Here is a 19,885-nt window from a genome sequence, read left to right as displayed (position 1 = left end):
CCTGCTACTTAAGGTAGAAGGCAAACTGGAGGACTTCCTTTTCCAGCAGTGTTTCCACTTCTCTGACCTTTTCTGGGAAGCCCAAGATCCCTCCTCACTCCCCATACCCTCTACCTGAGGAAGGTCACCTAGCTCTTGTCAAACCTGCAAGTTCAACTTCCTCTTCCCAATAAGAACTTGCCTAGCAAGTACCTGAGATTTCTGGAATGCCTCTCCATGCAAATGAGGCATTCCCATTTAAACTCTAGCCAATGAATTACATTCACCCTGAAAACTCCTTCCCACTCTCCAAGGTTTATATATAGCCTTTGTTCACCCCGAATAAAATGTATTCGCACAAGCTATTTCACCGAAAAGCATCTAAGAGCTGTTTCTTTAAATATCATCTGAAAGAGCTGTAATGCTAAAATCCTCAGAGAAGGCCTTCCCCCACCTGCTTCCAGGCACTTCTAGTCCAACTGCCTTTCCAGGATCTACTTCATACTAAGAGAGAAAATAGAAAGTGCCTCCACAACTGGCACCTAATCACACTCAAGAGGGGAATGGAAAAGGGGGTGTTGGGGGCGAGCAAGGGAGGAAGTATAGGAGCAGGGACCTTCCAAGCTTATCAGCTAGATTAGCAGACTGCTAATCACACGATTTCTGAGAAGTCAGTTCTCAGCCAGGGAAACAGAAGTTTAACTGGTTTTATCACGATGTGGCCTTTATCTCTTTGGAGTTGAGTAAGTCTAGGCCTGATTTGGGTAGGGTGTGGCCCCACTACTGCTATGCTATTTGAGAGCTGTCTGGGGTATGGACATTGCTCTACATCCTTCATCTGGCTTGGGAACACACACACACACACTAAAAATGGGAATAAAAATTAAAATATCAATAAGTGACTATTATCTATCTCCCTACTTTTGAAAGATTGGGGAGGAGTCAGGAATCACAAAGCACAGAGATGCTACTGACAAGGACACAAACCAACTTACAGTGTTGTTCATTACTGTAGATTGAAGTTGAAAGCAAACATGAGCCAACAACTTTCTGACAGACACACCCGACAGAGAGGCCTCTAAGAAGGACTGCAAGGTATACAGAGACATGCTTATTATAGCTTTGCTGTAATCAAGAGAGGATGTAGCCCAAATGTCTGTCAACACTAGGAGATAGAACTTCTGTGGTGTTATATGTTATGATAATGTATGACAAGAAAAGAAATGCAAATGAATGAGAATTAGAAATAGATTTTACAGCTATGGTTTTTCATGAAAGTAGCTAGACATAAAAATCATTTTATGCTTATACTGGGATAAGCAAAATGTTTAATGACATATCCGTTGTTGATGAAACAGAAGGAATGTACAAATATCAGAACCATAAAAGACAAAATATGATTGCATTGAAAATTCTGGATGAAGGACATCATGATTAGGAGGAGAATCTCAAGGGGATTTACACAAGAGTTGTTGAGATTCTATTTCTGAAATTAATGGTTGTATCGATATGTATTTTGTGATACTTCCTTAAACTGTGAATTTACTGATATATTCTAGGGAATTATGATATACAGAATATATCTTATAAGTTAATGTAAATTATGATATGCAGTATATATCCTATATATGTATGTAAGGGATAGATATTTGTTTTTCCTTTGATGTTTCCATACTCAAAATGTTCAAATCAGTGTCCTTTACATTACCTTTCTATGTTTTCCTTTATGTCCTTAGAAAGAGAATTTTCCTACAAGCTAATGAGGCATTGAATCACTGAAAACAAGCAAAACTCTAGTACAAATTGATTATATACAAAGTTTATTATGTGTGTGTTTGTTGCATTTGTATGTGAATTTAATGTGTGAATGCACATGAGTATGACTCTGTGTTTTTGTCCTAGCATATGTGTTGAGGTCAGATGACAACATATAGGAGTTGGTTCTCTCCTTCCACTAGTTCTTCTACCATGTGGGCTCCAGGGATGAAACTCTTGTCAGCAAACACTTTATTATACGGAGCTGTCTTCCTGGCTCCATATAATTTTTCATTTTCCTTGTAATAATAGAAAACATTTTAATAATCTTTTAGAGTGAGTCAAGCAGTAATGATATTCATACAGTATCTCATTTAATCACAGTAATAATCCTTCAGGGTTGATATTATTATTATTATTTAAAGGCTGTAGAAATGGAGACTTATCACCATTAAACTCAATAAACAAGAGATTCCATTAATTGGAGCCCAATTATTTTAATCCAGATTTAAATACCTCAATCAAAGTGTAACATTGAATTTTACTAACTTGAAAGTGTGGTCCACTAAAAATCAAAATCAGTCATAGACTGATGACAATTTAATATTATGTTCTAACCTTTACTGATTTTATTAAGTTTACCAACACAATATGACTCCCCTACTAGGCACTGCAACCCATTCAATGGTTTCCTGCTGACTGTATACTGTTATTCAATTCCTTGAAACCATGTGTCTATATTCTGTTCTCAGTATTCCACTAGCATAGGAGGCATATGATACACATTATGAGGATAGGGACAAGCTATTGTCAAATCTATGGAGTATTACTCCAGTAATCAGAAAGTGGAAAAATAAGGAAAACCCTAAGATTTCCCCTGCAAGGGAGAACTTCACTCTGCCCACTAGTCAGAGTGCTTTTCCACCTCATCAATCATAGGGAACCTTGGGGAGAGGGAGAAAAGTGCAGAGATCATGATGTGCAAGACCTGGTTTGTGAAGGTGGTAGTTTTCAGTACTGCCTCACAGCTAAATGCACGTGTCGGAGGAAGGAAGCAGCTTCAGGGGCTGACTACATGTGAAAATCAAAGGAAATACACAACGTCTTCTTACTTCTTACACTTGGGAGTTAGCATGACTCATAGCACATATTTAAGGTTCAATAAATGGTTCTTAGATTCAAATAACTAACATACCCACCCTATCCAATATAAAAATTTTAAAAATTCATGTCCTAGATTTATTTTTTAAATATCCCTAGTTCACAAACCTCCACTATTATTTTGCAAATGAGCTAAAATATTCTAAAGGTTTTTTCCCAACAAGAGTTGTAAGTCAGAAATTCTTTTTGTTTGTTTGATTTTGTTTTTTTGTTTTTTGTTTTTTTTGTTTTTTGTTTTTTTTGTTTTTTTTGTTTTTTTTTTTTTTCGAGACAGGGTTTCTCTGTATAGACCTGGCTGTCCTGGAACTCACTTTGTAGACCAGGCTGGCCTCAAACTCAGAAATCTGCCTGCCTCTGCTTCCCAAGTGCTGGGATTACAGGCGTGCGCCACCACCGCCCGGCTACATATTCTTGATATATTATTTAAAATCAGATTTTCTGAATGTTTCTGAGATCTGTGTCTTCCAAATATGTGAATGATTGGGTTCACAGCGATTGGGAGAATAGCAGTTTTCTACTAACCTTTCTAGTAGTATAATAGATGCCATAAACAAAAACTATGTAGTGAGTAAATTTGTTCTGTTTTTTGTTTTTTCTTTGTTTTTTGGTTTTTGGGTTTTTTTGTTTTGTTTTTTTTTTTTTAGTTTATTCTTGGATTACACTTACTTCTGGGTTATAATTCATCATTAAGAGAAGATAGGGCAGAAGCTCAAGTAGGAATTGAAGCACAAGCCAAAAAAGAGTGCTGCATAATGGCTTCTCTGGCTCATGCTCAGCTAGCATTCTTACATAGCACAGGTCTACCTGCCAAGGAATGGTGCTGCTCATAGTGGGCTTTGCACTTTCACTTCAATCATCAGTCATTTCTCCATAGATATGGACACAGGCCAATCTGTTTGAAACAATTCTTCATTTGGAGTTTCCACAGCAACCAGGTGACTCTATGTTGTGTTAAGTTGACAAACTAACCAGCACAAACAGGCACCTGATAAATTATCTGCAACCCAGATTCTCTGTGAATAACCAACTTTAATCTATGTCCTAGAAATAATAGATACAAAATCTTGAATATAAATTGAAGGTGTCCCACACAGGTTGGAAAGTATTTCACTAATCTAAATCCTTCCAGAGATAGATTCAATTTTATTGTCAAGTATTTTTATTAAAAAGTACTTGAAGTTTTACTTTTTGTATCTATATTTAATAATATATATGATAAACTGTTTGTTCTTCATTTAAGCAAAAGATTCACCTAAGCTCGTTAACATGTCAGCTAATGATTGTCATATTCCAAACAAAGCAATACTTTTAATCCTCTAACTACATAGAAGCTATATTATCTTCAGTTAGTTTAGAAAAGATATTCAAATATTGCCCTGTCTAGTTTTGCATTTTCTTATCTGTATTGTATTGTGTGTAGGAAAACTGAAAATCATTATTTATTATTTAGATTTGGCATAATGTTTGGGTAATGAAGCACAGTACTGGTTAATGCAGTTTCTGGCTGTGTTTACTTAGACAGAATTGGCATGCATGCAGGTCTACTACTGAAGGTCTCTTACTATCAATAAGAGACCAATTTTTTAAATAGGCAAGTGTTTCTTTAAATAAGTTTAACACCCATTTGGTTAAAAATAGAACAATACATATCTGTAAACAACCAAAGCTCCACTTTCACTCCATGCTGTTATCAAAAGAATATTAAGTCCTTTAGGAAAATGAACTGTTTTGTATTAGTTATGGTGACAATCAACCTATTCATTCATAGGGGTTAGTGAATGACTACTTCTTTACCTAATATACTGCTAGTACTATAAGTCTCAACTGCTGTTTTGTTTTGTTTTTTTGTTTTTTGTTTGCTTTTACTGAAATGAAGAGGCCTGTATACTAAGAAAAACATACCCTAACATTTTATCCTGCCTACAAGATGTGTAGGGATAACCATGAAACAGAGATTGAGGGGATGGCCCACGAATGGACTGCCTAATGTGTGACACATCCCATGGGAGAGAACTGATCTCTCATATTATTAAAGACACTCTGCTATTCTTGTAGACAGGAGCTTAGCATATCTGTCTTCTGAGAGGTTCCATCCAGCTGATGGAAACAGATGCAGAGACCCCCAGCCAAACATTATGCAGAGCTCAGGGAGTCTTGTGGTAAAAAGGGATCCAGCTTTGGGGAGGGGAATGTCAAGGACATTACAAGAAGAGTCATCCCACCTGACTCCACTGGGGCTCACAGAGACTGAACCACCAACCAAAGAGCATGCGGGGCTGGAGTTAGGCCCCTTACACATACAAAGCAGATGTGCAGCATGGCCTCCTTGGGGGCACCTCTAACAAGTGGAGCAGAGGCTGGCACTGACTCTGTTGTCTCCCTTTGGACCCCTTTTCCCCTAGCTGAGGTGGCTTGTCTCGATTCAGTGGAAGAGGATGTACAACTTGATGTGCCAGGGTAGGTTGGTACACAAGAGGTCCTTTCCTTCACAGAGGAGAAGCAGATGGGGTAATGGGATGAAAGATGTGTGAGGGTGGGACTGATAGGAGGGGAGGCTGTCACCTGGAATGTAAAGTAAGTAAATTAATTAAGGGAAAAATACAAAGCCTGTTGTATTTTTAGAAAATCAATGTATGTCATTGATTTTCTATAAATATTAGTGGGAAGAAGATGATAAAAGAACAAGCCATTTTTCTTTGCCCTATAGTTTTTTGAAATTAGCCCCACCTAGCTATATATGAGTCTTATCTCTCACTCCTTTAATATCTTCCTACTTACCTCCCTCTGTTTTTCTTCTTTCTACAAATATTTGAATTCTATTATGTGTTTAGCTAAAAGCTATATATTTGGGCTATTCATTGAACAAAATATAAGATGGACAGAAAACTCACCATGAGGAATTGCCTTTATCAGATTGTGTATGGATATGCATATGAGATAGGTGTTTGATTGCTAATTGATGGAGGAAGACCTCCCCCACTCTGGGTCGTGCCACATCTGGGCAGGCAGTGTAGGATTGGGTAAGTAAAGTAGTGGAGAAGAAGAAGGGGGAAGGGGTGGTTAGCAGTGTGTCTTAGTGGATTCTACTGTAACCTGCTACCTTGTGTTTCTGTCACAGTTGTAACCTGTAAACCAAATAAAACCTTTCTCCTGAAAGTTACTTTTAGTCGCTCTCTTATCACAGAAAGAAAAGGGCAAACTAGACCACTTACCTTTGTAAAATTCTAATTATACAAGCATAAAACAGTCAGTAACAATATAAATAATTCAGTGAAATAAGAGAAGTTATCAGGTGTTATGGAAAAGAATATTACAGGAAGTGGAGGAGCTGAAAGAAGTCATCTGACCTCACGCACAGTGCTGGGGTCACTCAGTACTGCACTCCTCATAGTAAGATTGGAATAGAGGGGAGCGAGCTAGATAAGGCAGGCTGTTATAATAATTTAATCAAAGGGTTATCAAAATTACATACAGAGTGAAAAAATAGTACAAATGATAACAAAGGAATAACAGATTTTGTTTAAAATAGTTTTTAGGGCCACAAATAAGATGCTTAAGTAGGTGGTCCTACTGGTTTAGCTGTTCCCATTTGAGAATATCTGGAGATCAGCTAAGCCTTTGTGTTTTCACATCAAGACGCATCTAAAAGGCTGTGTGGGATTAAATTAAACAAAACTTCAAACCACTTAGTGAAATGTTTGGTCCAAAGCAAATGAGTGATTGATATTATTGTCACGATTATGTAAAGCTTTGTTTTGTCTGCTAGTGTTGGTGACCTAGTTTTTAATATCAGCTAGGATTCTTTAGAAGAACAGGAAAAATTGAATGAATAAATAAGCATGAACACACACACACACACCACATTAAAAAAATAAAAATAGTTAAAACATCTGTGTCAGACCTGTGAAGCTGAGAACCTGAGGAATGCTCTGGCCTTGGTACTTCAATAGTAACAATCTGGTGCAGAAAACCTGGCAATCGCAGAAAAACCACTGATTTTCATTTGGCAATGGAGGAGGCCCCAAAACACGGATTCTAGTATCAGCAAAGGAGTCAGCAAGGTAGAAGCTAATCAAGTAACAGGCAAATGATCTCCCTTCTGCCATGTCTTTTCTTGCTGGACTGTTACAAAATGGTGTCCTCTAAAATTTGGGGTAGCTCTTCTAACATCAGTTGAGGAAATCAGAACTCTTCAGTTGAGTGTTCCAACACAGGTGATTCTAATTTGTTGCAAGTTGACATTAAAACCAACCATCATAGTCCTGTTAAACTACTTAATAAAACGTTCCTAGAAATCTTAATTTTCTTTTTTTCCCCACATTTTTTATTAGATATTTTCTTCATTTACATTTCAAATGCTATCCCAAAAGTCTCCTATACCCTCCCCCTGCCCTGCTCCCCTACCCACTCACTACCACTTCTTGGCCCTGGCTTTCCCTGTACTGGAGCATATAAAGTTTGCTAGACCAAGGTGGCTCTCTTCCCAACGATGGCCAACTAAGCCATCTTCTGCTACATATGCAGCTAGAAACACAAGCTCTGGGGGGTATTGATTAGTTCATATTGTTGTTCCACCTATAGGGTTGCAGACCGCTTCAGCTCTTGGGTACTTTCTCTAGCTCCTATATTAGATGCCCTGTGTTCCATCCTATAGATGACTGTGAGCATCCACTTCTTTATTTGCCAGGCACTGGCATAGCCTCACAGGAGACAGCAATATCAGGGTCTCTTCAGCAAAATCTTGCTGGCATATGCAATAGTGTCTGCGTTTGGTGGCTGAGCAGCCCTATTTATAATAGCCAGAAGCTGGAAAGAACCAAGATGTCCCTCAACAGAGGAATGGATACAGAAAATGAGGTACATTTACACAATGGAGTACTACTCAGCTATTAAAAACAATGAATTTATGAAATTCTTGGGCAAATGGATGTTTCTGGAGGTTATCATCCTGAGTGAGGTAACCCAACCACAAAAGAAATCACTTGATATGCACTCACTGATAAGTGGATATTAGCCCAGAAACCTAGAATACCCAAGATACAACTTCCAAAACACAAGAAAATTAAGAAGGAAGACCAATGCATGGATACTTCATTCCTCCCTAGAATACGGAATAAAATATCCATAGAAGGAGTTGCAGAGACAAAGTTTGGAGCTAAGAGGAAAGGATGGACATCTAGAAATCTTAATTTTCTATTCATTAAAAATGTCTATGAACCATGTGTTCTTGTCCTTGAGTTTGGAGTCTCTCATACCAAAATATACCAGGACTCATGATGAAGAAAACCTGATTGGGGTGACATTCTTGTTCACCTCCTTTTGCTTCTTTTATCTGAATGACATTTTGCTTTTTAGATCCATGAACACCACTTTCTTGGGTCCTTGGATTTCTGAAGCTGTACATGTATCATAGTCAGATATGTGTTTGGCTAAAATTATGCTAGCTCCCAGATGTCATGCAGTTTGCTTGGATCTCAAGAACGCCTAAGTAGTAAATATGGAATAACAAGCTAACACAGTCATACAAATAGCTGGGAAGGAAGTAGAGAACTGAGGACAGATGAATATTAGCTGAGAATGTGGGCCTAGTTCAGGGCCTTGATCTTCTGTGTGATCTTGGGCATTTGAATGGTACATAATGGTAATAAGTCATCAGGAAAATATCTTTAATGGTAAGTCTAATTCTGTTGAAGCAACTTATGGCTTGTCCAACGTTGAATAGATTTTGTTTCATCTTATTACATTTTATTTTATTCTTTTTACAAAATGGAATGATTTAAATTAGGATGAATGAATTAATTAAAAAACTACATGTCAGGGTAAAGGTAAGGTAAACTTAACTGCCACTTATAACTTCTGGAAGAGAGATTATTTTCTCTAGTTAACATTGGTTGGGTACATTAACTACTCCAGACATGCCTCAGGTTCAGGATTAGTTGACCAACATATAATTGGACATCATAGCCTTTTGTGTCCTTTTATTTGATTACAGTTTGTTGGGGTATTTTGTTTTGGGGTGCTCTTGAGGGGGAGGAACTACATAGGGGTCCTTATTGTATTAGGTTTATTTGGGTTTTGAGACAGAACTTAAAGCTGGGTGGGTAGCGATGGAGAAAGGACATGGAATAATTTAGGGGAGGGGAAGGATATAATCAAAACATTTACATTTAATAAATTGCTTTAAATAATAAGAGTTATGGAAAAGAAGATCATGGTACAAACTATACACTCTCAGTATTTTAAGAAGGGGATGTTGTAGAGGTGTTGTGAGATCACTATAGGGCATTGGTTAAGGTATGTTTTTCTTTATTAATTAATTTATTCACTTTACATCCTGATCACAGGCCCCCTCCTCTCCTACCAATCCCACCGTTACATCCCCTTCCCCTTTGCCCTACTTCCCCATTCCCTTTTCATTAGAGAAGGGGAGGTCCCCCATAGGTACCAGCCCGCCCTTATACATCATGTTAAAGTAGAACTAAGTGCATCCTCTCCTACTGAGGCCAGACAAGGCACCCCAGCTATGGGAAAGGATCCAAGGGCAGGCAACAGCATCAGACACAGCCCCCTCACTCCAGCCCCACTCTAATTGTTAAGTAACCCACGTGAAGAACAAGCTGCACATCTGCTACATCTGTGTAGTGGGCCTACATCCAGCCTCTGCCTGCTCCTCAGTTGATGGCTCAGTCTCTGTGATCCTCAATGGGCCAAGGTTAGTTGACTCTGTAGGTCTCCTTGTGATGCCCTTGAGTCCTCTAGCTCCCTCAGTCCTTCCTGCCACTCTTCCACAAGACTCCCAAAGCTTCACCTACTGGGGAAAGACTTTCTTTGTCCCTTATTTTAGTGGAATTGCTTTAAGTTTCTCTCCATTTGATTTCATGTTGGCTATTGCATTTGTTGTGTTTATGTGCTTTTGTCACTGATCTCTCCAAGACTTTTAAAATGAAAGGTGTTAGATTTTGTCAAAGACTTTTTCTGTGTCTAATGAGATGATCATATGAATTTCATCTTTAAATTTGTTTATATGATGGATTACTTTAGTATATTTTTATATATTAAACCACCCCTGCATCCCTAGAATGAAACTTACTTGATCATGGCCAATGATGGTTTTGATATGTTCTTGAATTCCACTTTCAAGTACTTTATTGAGTATTTCTGTGTCAATGTTCATAAAGAAGACTGGTCTAAAATTCTCTTTGTTTGCTGAGGTTTTGTGTGGTTTAGGTATCATGGTGACTGTGGCTTTATAGAATGAGTTTGGCCATTCTATTAGTAATAATTCTTCATTGAAGGTCTGATAGGATTCCTTGCTAAAACCATCTAGCCCTGGGCTTTTTTGGTTTGATATTTTAATAACTGCTTCTACTTATGTAGTGGTTGTAGGATTATTCAAACATCCTTTATCTTGATTTAATTTTGGGAAGTGGTATCTATAGAAAATCATCCATTTCATTTAGATTTTCCAGTTTTGTGGAACACAGGTTTTTTGAAGTAAAATGTGATGATTCTTTGGATTTCCTCAGTGTCTGTTTGTTATGTCTTTTGATTTCTGAGTTAGTTTGGATACTGTTTCTCTGCCTTTTAGTTAGTTTGGCTAAGGGTTTGTCTGTTTCCCAAAGAACCAGTTCTTGGCTTTGTTAATTCTTTATATTGTTCTCTTTGTTACTAATTTCATCCCTGAGTTTGATATTTCCTACTATCTACTCCTCTTGTAGTGTGTTAGCTTCTCTTTGTTCTAGAACATTCAGGTGTGCTGTTAAGTTACTAGTATAATATCTCTCCAGTTTCTTTATGAAGTCACTTAGTGTTATGAACTTTCCTCTTTACACTGCTTTTGTTGTATCCTGTAAGTTTGGGTATGTTGTACATTTTTTAATTTCTTTATTTCTTTCCTGACTCAATGGCCATTGTGTAGAGAATCAATTTCTATGAGTTTGTTGGCTTTCTGTTGCTTCTGTTGTTGTTGACCTCCAGCTTTATTCACGGTAGTCTGATAAGCTACAAGAAATTAATTCAAGTTTCTTGTGTTTGTTGAAGCTTGTTTTGGTGCCATTGACATTATGGTCAATTTTGGAGAAGGTTTCATGTGTGGCTGAGAAGTTAAATTTTTTGTATTAGGATGAAATGTTCTGTAGATATCTGTTAGGTCCATTTGATTTATAACCTCTAGTAGTTTCATAATTTTTCTGTTTAGTATCTGTAGCTCAACTATCTATTGGTCAGAGACGGGTGTTCAAGTCTCCCACTATTAATGTGTAGGGTTTGATGTGCAATTTAAGCTTTAGTAACGATTCTTTTACAAATATAAGTGCCCTTGTATTTGGAGCATAGATTTTCACAATTGAGACATCATCTTGGTGAATTTTTCCTTTGAAAAGTATGAAGTGTTCTTCCCAATAGCTTTTTATTAATTTTGTTTGAAAATATTTTATTACATATTAGATTAACCAATGTAGCTTACCACCTAGATTTATTTTCTCAGAAAATGTCGTTCCAAACCTTTATTCTAAGGTAATATCTAACTTTGTTGCTGAGATATATTTTTTTATGCATCAGATCTTTATATGATTAGATTTAAAGTCATTTCCTTGTGCATTAGGATATCCAGGGCTTTCTGTAGTAGGAAAGCTACTACAGTGCTTATGGCCCTGGCTCTTATTATGTTTTTATTTTGGCCTTTAGCCTTCTGGTTGTTCCTGGATGTTCCTGGTATAGCATGTCTCAAGAAGGCAGGACTAACCTGCATGTTTCTAGTGCAGAAGGCTTTAAGAAGGCAGCCTTGAGCTGGACAATAATATTAGGGGGGCATACCATGTTTGAGGGCAGCTGGGCATGCTGCAGGGGACTTGGTTGGCAATGGATTGTGGTCTGAAGTGATGTAATTTGGATGTTGCTGATGCAACAAGTCTAGTGAAGGCTGGTGGAGTGGTGAACAGACAATGGAGGAGGTGGCACAGCATGTAACTCAGGGCAGCTGGACAACGGAGCCTCAGGGTGGGTGTGGAGGTGGGGACAGCAAGCTGCTCAGTGCAGCTGGTTAAGATATTTTAAGATGAATCCTGGAAGGAAGATATCTAGCTGAAAATCTGCCAGTTTATAAAAATAGCTTCAAATAATAACAACAGCAACATGAGATCCTTCAAACTGCTTTGTGAGTAGGTGTAAGGAACACACATGAGTGCTCCAGTGAGCAAGTTGAAAGACAAACTTCAGTCCTGCTGTTTCCACCTTGTTTGAAAAAGACTTTCTTTGTCTTTGCTGCTGCACTGGCCAGAAAGTTAGGAAACTCTCCAGTTTCCTCCTTCCATCTCCACACTGAGGCATGTGGGGGTCACTGAGGAATGCAATTTTGTGTCTGGCTTGTACATGAATTCTGAAGATCCACAGTCGGTTCCTGAGGATTGCTCAGCAAGCGTTTTTGTACGTTGAGCTGCCTCCTCAGCATCTTCAGCCAGTCTTGATTAGCTAGCTTTGAGATTTAATGAGAGCTATTTCAATCACTTTGCAGTCATAGCCAAAGAGTAAACATTTCCCTAGGCTTGCAGTTCAGGAATTATTGTTTGGTCTCAGCATTATTGAACAAAGATTTAGAAAAGCAGTGATTTGTAAAAGTTTTAAACAACACATGGTATTATGTTGGTTTCATTTCTTTTGGGCATAGTGCCTTTATCTTTGAAATGTACGTTGTGAGCGAGCATGATAACATGAAAGCAATTACATCTGGACATGGCTTAGTCAATATAAAAGATATAATTGCTGGATTTTTTTTCCTACGGAGACTTATTGAATAATACATAGACCAACTCATTGATCAGCCATCAAATTACAAACTTGCTAACTTGTATCCTACCATAGATTGCAGACTAGTTTGAACTATCTTTCCATACATCTCAGTAGGCGTATGGAGCACAGGTCTTTCTGGTTTGGTTTACCATAGCCTATAACCAGCATGAATGATTATCTAACTTATACTAATAACCAATTTTCATTTTTCCCACAGAATGACATGAGTTACATAGCATCTAGTGGACTCTTATTCAAAGATGGCAAAAAGCGAATTGATTACATCCTGGTTTATCGAAAAACAAATATACAATATGATAAAAGAAACACATTTGAAAAGAACCTGAGAGCAGAAGGCTTGATGTTGGAGAAGGAGGTAAATGCTTTAATATTATCAGTTCTGTCGTGTAATGTTGTGGAACAAATATTATCAGTCATGTTTACATATATATATATATATATATATATATATATATATATATATATATAGCCTATCCCATAGAACTTTATAACATATCATTTCCTAAGTGTAAACAAAATACAAATGCACTGTCTCATTTAGATATGTATTTGCTGCTTCCTTTACATATTTCTATACATGTTAAACAATTTTCAAAGGGTATGGCTAATTTTGCAGTTTTGAAAAGGGAATGCATAAAGATTATACCCATTCAAAGTAGGAAACTATGCATTAGGAAAGCAAAAATATCAGGAAAGTTTGCAAAACTGCTGAAAGGGAAATTAGATTCCTAGAAGTATAGGTACTGGCCTTCACCATCCTTTCTTTTGTGATTTTATAGAAAGCTTTTTTTTTTAAGACATTTTATTTTTCTGAAATATCTTCATGATTTTATTGTACAATTCTTTATTGACACCACACCAGCGTCATAATAGGCTGTCAAGACTTTACTTGGAAATGAAGAAAGATGATTCCACATTAATGTTCTCTTTTACCAAAGAACTGTTGTGGGCACACTGAGTAACAGTAACTAAACTAAGCAGCTAATGTTTAATTACTACTGATTACAATTGATAACAATTGATTACAGAAGCTTCCTCTACTCCATATGGAGTAGGCAGGACAGATTGTAATGCCTTTAGAAGTTCCACAGCCTCATTGATATTTCATACATCTTAAGTTTAAATTTTATTTTGAACAACACCTGGATACATCCATAATAATATTTTGTTTTTTTTTACATTTTTTTCATTTACATTTCAAATGCTATCCCAAAAGTCCCCTATACCCTCCTCCACCCCTTCCCTGCTCCCCTACCCACTCACTCCCACTTCTTGGCCCTGGCTTTCCCCTGTACTGAGGCATATAAAGTCTGTAAGACCAAGGAGCCTCTCTTCCCAATGATGGCCAATTAGGCCATCTTCTGCTACATATGCATCTAGAGACATGAGTTCTGGGGGTAGTGATTATCTCATATTATTGTTCCACCTATAGGGTTGCAGACCCCTTCAGCTCCTTGGGTACTTTCTCTAGCTCCTACATTGGGGGCCCTGTGTTCCACCCTATAGATGACTGTGAGCATCCACCTCTGTATTTGCCAGGCACTGGCAAAGCCTCACAGGAGACAGATATATCAGGGTCCTTTCAGCAAAATCTTGCTGGCGTATGCAATAGTGTCTGCATTTGATGGCTGATTATGGGATGGACCCCAGAGTGAGGCAGTCTTTGGATGGTCCATCCTTTTGTCTTGGCTCTAAACTTTGTTTCTGCTTCCATGGATATTTTATTCTATAGGAAGCTTTTTAAAGGACTATTTTTTCCCTTTAGTTTTCTTTCTGAAAAAGAAAACAGAAAATAAATACTTTTCATAGTTCTGTGATGCTAAAATTACCACTTTGCTGATTTTAGTTGAAAATTCTATGATTTAATTTGTTTTGTAAACACCAATTTTATCAATTTTTAATTATTAGTACGTAGTGGCTGAGTATGTATACATGAGCACAGGTATTCTTGGAGACCAGAGTGACACACATTAGGGAGTACTCCGTATGCCCATAAATAGATAAACTTATTTGTATTTATTAAAATTCTTTTAATATATCCAGAACAGCGGAAACACAAAGAGTTCACAATGAGTAAAAACATATTTGTGCTATGCCAAATGAGACAGAGATGGAAAAATGAATCTCTGAATTCAATTTTTAGCTTTTTTCCCGTTATTCTCCCTGAGACTGTTAACTCAGAATATCCCCGTCCCCAGCTACTAATCATACAGAAAGCATTGATTGGAAAAAGCATATCCTAGGAAGTTTTTATGATTCATTTTCCTTGTGATATCTACTTCACACAGGTTAGAATGAATAGTTCCTAGCAGTTTATACATGGATTCTATTGAGTAGTGGGGACAAACGGTAACTCACCCTGCTCACATGCCTCCACCAATTTATTCAATTTCTAAATAATTGTACAAGCACTGAGCAAGGCATTCGAACCAGATTTTTAAAGTAGACCTAACCACTATGTGTGCTGAGCTTACGACCTCTTCAGAGAGCAGACATATACACTGACGACTACAATAGACATGACCACAGCTTCTTTCTACTTGACAGGGTATTTCACTTGAAACTTCTTCCCTACCCCTCCAAACTGCTATAAAGAAAAATATATCACACTATATATCAAAACAGTAATGTTCCACTCTTAAAGGATGTCTCTTCAGTTTTGTGGTCTCTTCTTGTTTAGATTGGCACACAGGATGACAGAGCCCTCTGATATCTGTTGCTCCTTGAGAGGGGGTGTTCCATTCTAGATTGCAAAATGATAGGTTTTCCTACTCACCTTCAATTTCATAGGACTTAGTTCACACAGTAAAAAGCTAGGGAAGCTAGGTCAGTAGGTGAATTTAGACTAGCTACCCAGAGGAGCTGACACCTCTGTACATTGTAGCTATTGTAACATTAGTCTTATTTCCTCTTCTCTCTCCAGTATTCCCATGTTAAAACAAATGTTTTGTTGTCGATGATGATGGAAAAGATAAGGGGAGACCCATTCTTCCAGATTTCACATTAAAATATTAAACCTGAGATAGATGCTTTATATTTTTCTCTCTAAAAATCCCTCATTAATTTTGATCTGAATATCACCGGTTTTATTTCAAAAAGAGGAGAGGGTTGGTGAGTGAGAGAGGAAAGGGAGAAAGAAGAAAGTGAGGAGACTGAGTATAGAGAGAGAACTTTTAAATTGTGTTAGTTGATATTAATAACAAATAATGGATTTCATTGTGATGTGTTCAAACCCACATAATAATTCAAAGAAGGCAATGTCATATAAGGAATGTAAGTAGCTACTCTGTACACAGTGAAAGAAAATGAGTTGACTAGGAAGGAAACTTTCAGTCAGATTCTCTAGAAAAAAACAGAGTTGGAATAAGTGCACATTGCAAAATGTATTTATTAGATTGACTGAAACAGCAGCCAATCCAGTGGTGAATATTTGCACACTGGGGAGGCTGCACAGTCAAAGTTGCTAGCCCCTCAGCTGCCACAACCTGGATGTTCTAGACTAGAAGGTAGATAGCTGGAGAGCCAGTGGTCCTCAGTCCACATCGGAAAATATAAGGGCTCTCCTATCATTAAATGACTATAGCAGCAACAATACGGAGTAAGGGGCTACAGCAGCTGGAGGAAGCACTAATTTTCCTTAGACCTCTCCAAATCTGCACAGCCATCAGAAGGTGCTTCCCATGCTGCAAGACTGCCCCCTCAGCTATCTTCCCAGGATATACTCTCACAGAACCACTCAGAGGTGACTGTCTTAGCTCATTCCAGATTAATGGTCTCAGAGTCTATCTGAGAGAGACAGAGGCAGAATTCTACCCACAGATAGAATCAGAAAAAAAAAAAGAGGGAAAGCTAGTAATTGTAATTCTGAAAAATACAAATAGAGATGATTGAAGACTATATAATAAAAAATATTATGACTTGAAAATAAATGCTCTCTCTAGGATTTAATGTGAAACATGTTTTAGATAGTATTAAACATGTTTCAATGACAGTATGAAACATGTTCTAGATAAAAAGACAGTATGGATAATGGGGCTTTTTTTTTTTTTTTTTTTTTTTTTTTTTTTTTTTTTTTTTTTGGTAAAGGAGATAATCCTACAAAATGGTAGGAGAGGAAAACAGACATGTGAAATCCTCATGAGTAAACTCAGGAGTGTCAGGGAAGATCTGGTCATAGGAAAACATACTGAAGGGAAGTCCAAGACCAGAAAGAAGCCTGCTCATTGGAGTATTTGGAGGCCTTTAGGAAAAGCAGTAAGAATGACTTTTTAAGACAGATACACACTCTGTCCTAGCAAGGAGTAAATGATGACATAGATTAGCAAGAGCAGATTAAGGACAATGACCACATATCATTCACCTCCTTGTCTGTGAGGTAGGAAAACTGGCAGGGAGGAAAACAGACTTCAGTAGATTGTCTTTTATTTTATTAAGCGTTCACTTATTATTTTAGATAGGATGTTTGAATGCCTAAAAATAAAATCCAAGAGGGCAGGGAAGAGAATCACAGAGAAAGAAAATGCAAGGGTAGAAGTTGGAGGAAGGAGACAAGAAGAAAAAGAGGCATTGGGGAAAAATGGTCAAAGGAGAATAGAAATTATACAAAATGTATTTGGGTAATCCCACACGGAATAGTCATCCCTGACAACATACATGCAAACACACGTGTCAGGAGCTTTACACAGAGTTAGCAGGCTATCATGACTGCCCTCTGAAAGACCGAACAAGCAACTGAAAGCATCAGATACAGATATTTGCACCCAAACAATGGACAGAAGCTGCTGACCCCTGTGGTTGAATTAGGGGAAAGCTGGACAAAGCTGAGGTGGAGGACAACCCTGTAGGATTAACAGCAATCTCCATTAACCTGGATCCTTGAGCTCTCTCAGACACTGGACCACCAACCAGGCAGCATACACCAGCTGATATGAGGCCCCCAACACATATACAGAAGAGGACTGCCAGGTCTGGGTTTAATCAGAGAAGATGCACCTAACACTCAAGAGACTGGAGGCCCCAGTGAGTTTAGAGGGCTGCTGGGGTGGGGGGTGTCAGGTGGGGACATACTCGTGGAGACACGGGGGCAGGGAAGAGGTATAGGATGTGGAACAGTGGGAGGGTATACCAGGAGGGAAATAAAATTTAGAGTTTAAAATACATACATACATATATACATACATACATAAATATTTTTAAGAAAGAATATATTTTATATATACATATATGCATCTAATAAAAATTAGTGAAAAAAAGCCACAGATTTGAAAGAGAGCAAAGAGGGAGGTATATGGGAGTGTTTGGAAGGAGAAAGGAAAGGGGGACCTAATGTGATTATATTAAAGTCTCAGAAATAAAGAAAATGTCTTTAAGGGAAGAGTAAAAGGGAAGACACAATATTCAGGAAACTCAAAATTCCTAGATTATATATTTGCATTAATTAATTAATTTATTTATTTACCTATTTACTTATTTATTATGTGTGTGTTCAAATTTGTCTCTGTGCATGTGCACCACAAATGTGCCTCAGCACATGGAGAGTTCAGAGGAGACTTGCAGAAGCAGGTACTTTGTTCCCTTAGTAAGCTCAGTGGTCAATCTCATTTCATCAGGCCTGGTTGCAAGCTCCTTTACCCACTGATCCATCTTCTCCGTCCCTTAACTGACACTTTAAATTTAATCTTACAAAAATTTACTTTTCTTGCAGTAAGTATTTTCAAATAAGACCCATGACCTTAATTTTTATAGGGATAAAACTTTCTATACTTAGCTCACTAGGATTTGATTCATTATTTATAGCTTTATGTATAAATGAATCTCTTATGACAAATTCATTATATGTAAACAAAAATATTTTTCTAAAACAAGCATTCTAGCATTATGTCACAAACCATTAGGATTTGAGGAAAGTCAAGAGTTCTAAAAATTTCTTGTATTTGTTTTCTAATGCTGATTAACAAATTATCACAAATTTGGCATTTCAAAATAAAAACCATCTTGTTCACTCAAAATTTTGTATGTGAGGAATCTAGTTTGAAGAGGCTGAGCACTCAGTTTCTCTAAGAACATGAATCAGCATAAACCAGGGTGTTTCCAGGATGTCTTTGTGCCTAGACCTTGGAACATTCTGATGCTTTCAAGATTGTGGCTCAGTTCAATACCTAAGGACTGAGTGCCCATTGCTTTCTTAAATTCCTGCACTTACAGGGAATCCTCATTTTTTGCTCTATTGCAAACAAACCAGTGAGGTGTTTTACCTGCATCCTTATGCTATTTTTAATCTATCTTACCAGCAAGGGACCAGGCCCTTTTATGAACTCATAACCCAAGGAGAATAATCTGCCATCTTATTTAAAGACATCAAATATGGCATGTACAATAATAATCTAATTGTGGAGTGCCTTATAGCATCTTCACATACCCAGGGATTATGATGGGGAAGTATAATGAAGAACAGAAATTCTAAGAGTCCTGCCCACAACACTACTATAAAAAGAACATCAGCACCCTTCATTCTTCATCTAAGCAAGAGTCTTATATGATAGATTATAATTTAAGAATATTTTGAAATAAAATTCTATGCTAATTTAGGATGAATTAGTATGCAAATATTCATAGCTTTCTAAAACATCAAATCCTCCAGTGTTAGGATTAGTGAAACAGAATATTGGTGAAGCCCTTACATGCCCTCAGTGTTCAAGGATGTCAGTTTACTGACCAGTTCTCACCTTTAAAACTGTCTAAAACAGCGACAACAAAAATAATCTTTAATATTATAAAGACTAGAATATTAATTAGTTTTTAAAGTTTTTGCTAATGAGTGCTATGGATTTTGTATGCAATTTGGTAAATATTGAATTAAAAATATTCAGGACTTGATATTAGATGGTAAGAAAACCAGGTTTGTGAAAATATTGCAAGATATGGATTCATTAGTTGAAATATGGAAGTTAAGAAATCTAGCCATGCTTTGTTAATATATAGCAGAGCTAGGCACTGAGTTTTGCAGATAGAAGATCGCTAATTACATGTTAATGTGAGCATTTCTAGAGGAAAGCATCATCAAGATATAGTGCATACCTGAGGGCCATCTTTCTGCAAAGGAAGGTGATTTGTCATTGTGCGATTTGTGTCTTGTAATCCAGTTAATAACAGCAGTTTACCTTGCAATAGCAATGGGAAATGC

The 19,885-nt window shown here is 37.4% G+C and overlaps 1 protein-coding gene across 3 annotated transcripts in view; it reads left to right on the top strand.

The window, feature by feature from the left end:
• Positions 1–19,885, top strand: part of Ano3 (anoctamin 3) — a 284,964-nt gene that overhangs the window by 132,775 nt on the left and 132,304 nt on the right. For all 3 annotated transcript variants that reach the window (XM_021184432.2, XM_021184438.2, XM_029474347.1), the window contains one exon: positions 12,899–13,057. In XM_021184432.2, coding sequence (XP_021040091.1) covers positions 12,899–13,057 — 159 coding nt within the window. The remainder of the gene's footprint in view (positions 1–12,898; positions 13,058–19,885) is intronic.

The sequence above is a fragment of the Mus caroli genome, chromosome 2, assembly GCF_900094665.2.
Source record: "Mus caroli chromosome 2, CAROLI_EIJ_v1.1, whole genome shotgun sequence".
NCBI classification, from domain to species: Eukaryota; Metazoa; Chordata; class Mammalia; order Rodentia; family Muridae; genus Mus; species Mus caroli.
Note: the sequence above shows the minus strand (reverse complement) of the source record. Positions and strands in the feature narration are given on the sequence as shown.